General features: G+C 38.2%; 1 protein-coding gene across 1 annotated transcript; it reads right to left on the reverse strand.

Annotated features, from left to right (window-relative positions):
* Window positions 1-656: 656 nt before the first annotated feature.
* On the reverse strand, window positions 657-1562 carry LOC137952525 (putative E3 ubiquitin-protein ligase LIN-1). Its single transcript, XM_068799605.1, has 3 exons — window positions 1351-1562; window positions 936-1256; window positions 657-832 (listed from the first exon to the last, which is right to left on the reverse strand). The coding sequence occupies exons 1-3, from the start codon at window positions 1522-1524 to the stop codon at window positions 797-799; spliced, it is 531 nt and encodes a 176-aa protein (XP_068655706.1). The 5' UTR covers window positions 1525-1562; the 3' UTR covers window positions 657-796.
* Window positions 1563-6919: the final 5357 nt, after the last annotated feature.

Raw genomic sequence — 6919 nt, forward strand, 5'->3', positions numbered from 1 at the left:
GCTCCTTGTTTTATTAGCATAAATAACTAGCTATTTCAGAATATGAGTGCTATCTAACTACCGACTGTGAAAGTTGATCAAAAACTTATGAAACAAGATATTGACGAGAAAGTGCGCTCAACTATAAATTTGTTTGAAAAGTGTCAAAAAAAAAAAAAAAATGAGGAAAAAATAGCTAAAAAAATATGGCATAATGAAACACAATGAGAAAAGTTGATTTGAATTTTATGTCATTGTATAAACATGAGACATATTCTTGAAAAAAAATTATGTTTGAAGTATGTGTATAGTATGTTATTTACATGATTGCAAGTGTTAACTAAATCGAATTTTTTGCTTTCAACTATGATTTTATAGAAATGTGATAATAGTAGTGTTACTCATTGTAGTTTTTTTATTGGTTACTTTAAGTATTTGGCCTTTTGTCTCACTAGTTTGAAAAATCGATGTTAATATTATTCAAGAAAAATGGATAATAGTGGAGGAGATAAAAAAAAAACATTTATATGGAGTCAAGACATGATTAATGTCGATATTTGTTTAGTAACTTTTTAAATATGTCGGCCCATACAAATACAAAACAATATCAATATAAGTCTATTTTGAACTATAATTGAAGTCGATAGATTAAAACATTGTTCTAACTTTCACTTCACTTAGTTGAATGTCCTTTGATAATGCACTGGATACTTGCATCATAATCAATAAATCCTGTACAACTTCTTTAATCCATAGTGAGCTTTGAACAACGTGTAGCCATCACCATCACTTTGGCGAGGTTTAGCAGCTGACTTCCCTATTCTTTTCTCTGTTCCAAAAGCATAACCTGACCCTGAAAAATTAACCTATATTACTTCATAGGACAGCCAACATGTATGATGAATTTCACCAATCCTAAAATTGCTCTCAAATTTGGTAGAGGAAGAGGATCATACCCGAATTCGTTCTGAATTTCTTGCAAGATTTGCTAGTGCCAGTGAAGATAATAACATCTCATGCTCATCTTTGTCTGAATTCAAGTTCTCCAATAGGCAGGGAGTTAGAACAGAAGTAGCCATTAATCCAATATCAGCATTTTTAAATGAGACAAGCGAGCTGCTAATCCATGCAACAGTCACTAAGCAAGAATGTGCCAAACATGGAATTCCATTGGCAATAGCATTCGAAAGACCTGCCAAGAACCTTCTCTTCCCGCTTGAAAGCAAGACAGTTGCAGCTTTCTGAATCCAACTTTCCATTTTGCTTTCCTCATCATCCTTTAAAAAGATAGTGTAAATACTATATCATTTTATGAAGGGAATCTCATTAATATATCTTTGTAGCAGAAAAGGATTCTCTGTACAGACTTACCAATCTTGTAGTTTTGTCCCAAACCATTTCTGCTTTCTCCAGGAGCCATGTTTCTACTAAAGCCTCCCCTGTATAAGAGAATTTTCCACCCAAGAGTGAGAGAGCTTTACTTAACTGTTCTTGAACTGTCGTGCTGTTTGAGTCACAATCCAGAGCTTTCACAATTGCGTCCATTGCCTCTTCTCGGAATAAACTGCTTCTTAAAGGGTCCCCCTGAAACATAACTGCTGGTCCATCATGTTCGTTCTCTGATAAAAATTGTGCATAGAAAAGCAAAAGAAACATACATGAAGATCGAGCTGTAATAAAATGGCTGCAACTAGTGGCTGTTGTTCAACTGGAGCCTGCTGAAGGTAGGACAGTAAGATATGCATTGGGTTCAAGCTTCCTTCATTCTTCAACTCTTTCAAGAACTTGTTGATCTCTGTTCTTCTGCTGAGTACAAATCTTATTAGTTATATTTTCTATGAGGAAAAGTCTATTAGATTTCTGGATGAGAAATGCTTATTAGTACTTACCTATTCAGGCAAAGGAGTTCTGTCAGTAAACATAGAGCAGAAGCACCAAATTTCCGTCGTTCATTTAGGAAAAGTTCAAGGAGAGAAGTCTTCTTTATATGCTTTGCAATGTAATTTCTACACTTCCCATCAGCTTGAATACAGGAAGACAAAAGTGAAAGTACTGTTTTCCTCTCATGGCTGCCTCCTACTTCAATCCTCTTAACGAGAAATTTTAAACCTCCAAGCATTATGACTAGTTTCACATTCTCCACATTTCTTTCTGCATCGAAACCTGTCATAAGTTGATCTAAGAAATAAAGCACAGCTGCTTGTGGACTACATCGAATTGTAAACATCGCCTGTAAGTCGTCTCCATACTCCAAAACCTTGAGAACCAGAGGAATCCAAATTGACAAGCACAACTGCTTAGCCTCTGGTTTCAATAAATATAAAAAGACTATGGTCTTTATAGAAACAGTAGATCTTTTTAACAATCTCATAAAAATTTCCAATTCTGCATCCAAATCAAGTATAACTTGTCTGTTGATGTCATTACGAACCACCATTTCTGCTAGAACCGAGATGATCAACTCTAGGATCTCATCGTCTTCGGAAGAAAATAACACCTCAAGAAGCCCCTCAATCACTGGTTTTTTCGATACCGCGGTTTCAACTACGGTATTTCCGTGAGTGTCCAACCAAGCTTTAGCAACAAACCTGACTGCTATTTCGCAGTCACTTAAGCTGTCAGAAGTGCAAATTACAGTAATTGAATCACCAAGACTAATGAAAGAGCGGGCCTCTGGTTTTCTTGTGCTCACTTTGTTCTCACTTGTGTCACGATGGAGGTGCAATTCAGATTCTGGCTTGCTGTGACAAGGGAAGAACTGGACGTAGTGGTGTCTATTAACTTCAGGTAATGCAGCAACTTTCAGCTCCTCGTATTTTTTAATAGGTGATCGGTTACCTCTCCTACGATCCATCTGCGTAGGCCGGAAAACACGGTTTCAAAGCCATGAAAGTAATTGCGATATATGGACAGAAAGTTTCTGCTTCTTCCCAACAAGTTACGGCAGAAGAACAGAATATGAAATTAGAATTTTTTTGAGAAATACTTACATGAACAAGGTCATTGTCCATTCTACGAGCTTCACATTCCATAGTGAACAAAGCTGCTCTTTCAGGAAGATAATGATCCTTTTCATAGCCATCTAGAAAGCCATCATCGTCTCTTTCACACACCACAGGGATTGATTGGAAGGAATTGCCAAAAACGTCTTGATATCTTCATAAATGGAGAAGTAGTGACAAACAAATCATTCACTATAACAGTTAACACTTGAAGGTTTACCAAAGCTCTGTCCAAAATTACAACATAGTTCAGATTTATCACTTACTGGTTTCTTCTGATGGAACCTCTAGAACTCGAAGACCCAGATAGATTCCATGAAAACTCATTACTTGGTCTTGTTGGCAAAGGTACAGAAGGAAAAGGAGGAGCTTGAACTCCAACTCGAAGCCATTCTTTGTAGTAAAGAGCAAACTTAGCGGTACCGATGTCCATTTGATCATTATAAACCTTATTCAAAATCGCCATCCTTCTGTCCAAACCACCAACACCTGAACTTGAAATGAACTCGATTTCTTTGTTGTACCAAACTTTGAGATGAAGCAAATGTGGCAGAAAAAAATGTTCCCAAAGATCAGGAAGCAGGGTTGTTCGTGCCAAAGAAGGTGAATCACAGAACACTTGAAGGAGGTGCTTCGCTGAGAGTCTTTCACTCTTTTCGAGTTTATAAACGATGGACAGATAGAGCTGGGCGCATGCTGAAAGGTGCGCATTGGGTATCCCAGATGAGAGAACATTCTTTGTTTGTGAAGAATTCAATGATGCAACTACGGTTAAGAGCCTTATGGAGTTCTTTAGTAGACTCAGTGTAGATTCTCGAGTCATTTGTGAACTTTCAGAGAATCTGTCTGTGTTATCCATACCCAACTCCATATTGGCGATTATCTCATCTTCTGAATCCTCACCGGCTAAGCATGATTTACAGACCTCTCGAATCCTATTCCTGAAGTCTACATCCTTCAGATATCGTCCAATGTAGCCTCCGAGAATCGATATCACTGCCCGAATTGCTACTTCATCAATGGCTGGCTCTGCTGCTTTGATGTCCAATGATACCTGCCTCTTAGAATTCGAAAAACCTGTCTTAGAAGCGACCCAGGATTCTCTGGGAAATGACTTCAGCGAAGAACCCTGTTGTCTGCATTCCTTCTCAGACCTTTGTTTAAACAGACCCACACTCTTACCGTCGCGGCAGATGTAAATTGGGAGAGAAAATGAATCTTCACGGATAAATTTTCCCTTCTGCCTCGTGGAATTTTTGGGATTCCAGCGCCGGAATCCTTCTTCATCGAGCAAGTCTTGCAGAGAGGCCATCGGTTGCAGATAGAATCAGATTCTGGAAAGGAATAAAGATGGAGCTGCGGATTCATTTTTCAGAAAGGGAGAGACAGAAAGAAACAAATTTCTTTTTGACAGAGGAAGATGAAAGAGAAAAAGAAAGCCTGGAACAAAACAGATACAGGGAAATGCTGACAAAGGAATGGACGAATTTCCCACTTCTTTTAACGGCTACTCTCTGAAAACAGAAGAGCCTTCTCTCTCTACGAAACAGATCACCAATACAACTACTCTGAACTGGGTGGTTAATGGTTTCAACCTTGAACTCGAATCCCAGAACTTGTTTTTAATCCTCATTCACAGAAGAAAACAAAAGAGAGAGAATAACAATCCGCTGAATACAGTTAAAACAGAAAAGACGGTCTTCCAGACAAGATTTTACTCATCTACGAAACACAACTCCACAGAATCACTTAGCTCATAATTTACTAGTGATTTTGCCTTTCTTTTTTCAGTTAAATAAAAAACTGGGTTCCACTCAATCAAGTCAAAAGAAAAAAATAAAAAAGCAGCAGTCTCAGAAGCATGTGAGGCAAATTTGAATGGTGGAATGTGGAGCAGAGAATAACAAAAGAAAGGAAGACAAAAGATTCATGCAGTTTCCTTTTATCTATTCTTATCTCTATCTGCTCCCACTTTTCAATGAACAAATGGCATCTTCTTCTCCACCAGTTTGCGTCTTGCTTCTGTCTTTCTCCATTACAGAATTACAGCCAATCATTCTGCTCAGATTCATCCCCACCAATCTCTTTCAAAGCTGAAACCTAGCTGTATTGGTTTAGATAAAATAGTAGAAAGAACAAGAAAGTGGGAGGGGGCAACCCTACATACAGAATGGCGCATTAATGGGGGGCCCTTCCACTTGGTTGATAAGGACTGTTCAAGTTCTTGCATTCAAGCCCCAATTTATATGTTAAGGTCTAGGATAATTTATTGCTTATAAGATTGTGGCCACTCTTGCCTCGACTCACAGGTGGACACAATCATTTGAAGGAAATCTCCGTGGGAGAAATGGAACCAATGATTATTCCAGACTTCCAAGGCTGAGACTTCCAGTTTTCAATTATTGGCAAGACTAGCGCCCTTAGTGGATGCAAGAAGCCTTCTTTCCTTGTTTGGTTTTATAATTTCATATTAGTTTGACCCTTTGGAGTGGAATTTCTTCATTTTGTCTTTGAAGGCTTATTAAACTTTTGACCCTAAGCCTTTGGAACTAAAAAGTCTATGACTCGGCCGGGTTAACCCGGACTTTTATGTATTGAAGTCAAGTGGGGTTAAGGGGTGGACTCACCTCTTAATTTAAATATATGTCCAGTGATTATTTAAAGAATAGATTCGGTAGTCACTAGGAATCGCCAGGGTCCCATGCTCGTAATGTTCCAAAGTCAAGTCGTTCAAGTCTGTTGATGGAACCATCCGTCTTTGACCCGGTGAGTTGACCCGTAATTCGGCCATGTTGACGTAGATTCGGGAAAGGAGTGAGTTGTGTATTCTATGTGACTGAGTTCCCTTGACTAAGCTCCATGATGACCCTGACCGGATTCAATTTTCAAGTCTGGGTCACCATAGTCAGTACTCAGTACCAGTGTTGTAAGAACAGGACCGCATCAACCAGATTGATCAGGAATTGAACCACGCCAAATTAGTTTAGTTGGACCCGTCTAATCATTTTCTTACAAAAAAATGGTGAAACTTTTTAACTAAAAAGAGGATTTTAAGCCATGGCCAACTACATAGAAATTTTTACTTTTTAAATTTTATTTTAGTATTTTTTATTAAATTTGGGTTCCTATCCTAAAGTGACTAGCAACTTAAGAAACCTTTTTTTCCGACTAATAAACTCAAAATATCTTTGTATCCACCTTACGTGTAAGCCCGCTTTCTTTTGTGGTTCTACAAGTGGATAATTTAAGTGGAAGCCCACATACTGAGTGGCTTGCTCTGATGCCATGTTAAATTCGGGTCAAAAACCTTATTCTAAAATGACTAACCACTGAGTAAATTTTTTTTCCAATTAATAGACTCAAGATCATGTGGGACGCCATTAATCCATGTGGGACTATTTTTTAACATTTTTTATTAAATAGAAGGACATAAATGTTTCTTAATAAATTATTTTATATTGGCAACATCCAAATAAAGTCCATGCTAGAAACAAGCTTCATGGATAAACCAAAAAAATACACATCAGAGGAAAGCCCCGTGAAGCTTCTCAGCCATTGAATTCACCGACCAAATCTAATTCATAATTTATTTATTATTTATTTTTTTTTCAATTTTAGATTTTTTTTTAATTTTCTCCTTTTTCTCCGACTTTGAATTTTTTTCAATTATCAAGCTAATTTCCATTGATTAAAACGGACGGCCTCGATTGTCTGATCTAAAACTCTTCTACTAAAATTTCTAATCGGGTCCTTATCCGGTCATGAAAACTCTTTGTCGGTTCCACCCGTTTGACGTCCATGATATCACGCGTTAAAGATCCATTTGCCGACCGAGGAGTCAAAAACCTGCAGTGGTCCCCTCCGCCACAGTTGTCGCGAAGACTTGGGTGGCCCGTTGACGCAACCTCCGCCGTCAGCAAACCCTAGCGACGAAGTCG

The sequence above is a fragment of the Aristolochia californica genome, unplaced genomic scaffold, assembly GCF_029961685.1.
Source record: "Aristolochia californica isolate CCGP_79_NKW_82.1479 unplaced genomic scaffold, dmAriCali1.0.hap1 SCAF_16, whole genome shotgun sequence".
Taxonomy (NCBI): domain Eukaryota; kingdom Viridiplantae; phylum Streptophyta; class Magnoliopsida; order Piperales; family Aristolochiaceae; genus Aristolochia; species Aristolochia californica.

Bases quoted from the DNA above. Each gene is read 5' to 3' on its own strand.
- LOC137952525 (XM_068799605.1), bottom strand. From the start codon at position 1,524: ATGGACGCAATTGTGAAAGCTCTGGATTGTGACTCAAACAGCACGACA. The intron at 1,257-1,350 runs GTAAGTCTGTAC...ATCTTTTTAAAG, and splicing joins GGGACAAAACTACAAGATTG to GATGATGAGGAAAGCAAAAT. The intron at 833-935 runs GTATGATCCTCT...TTAATTTTTCAG, and splicing joins GAAATTCAGAACGAATTCGG to GGTCAGGTTATGCTTTTGGA.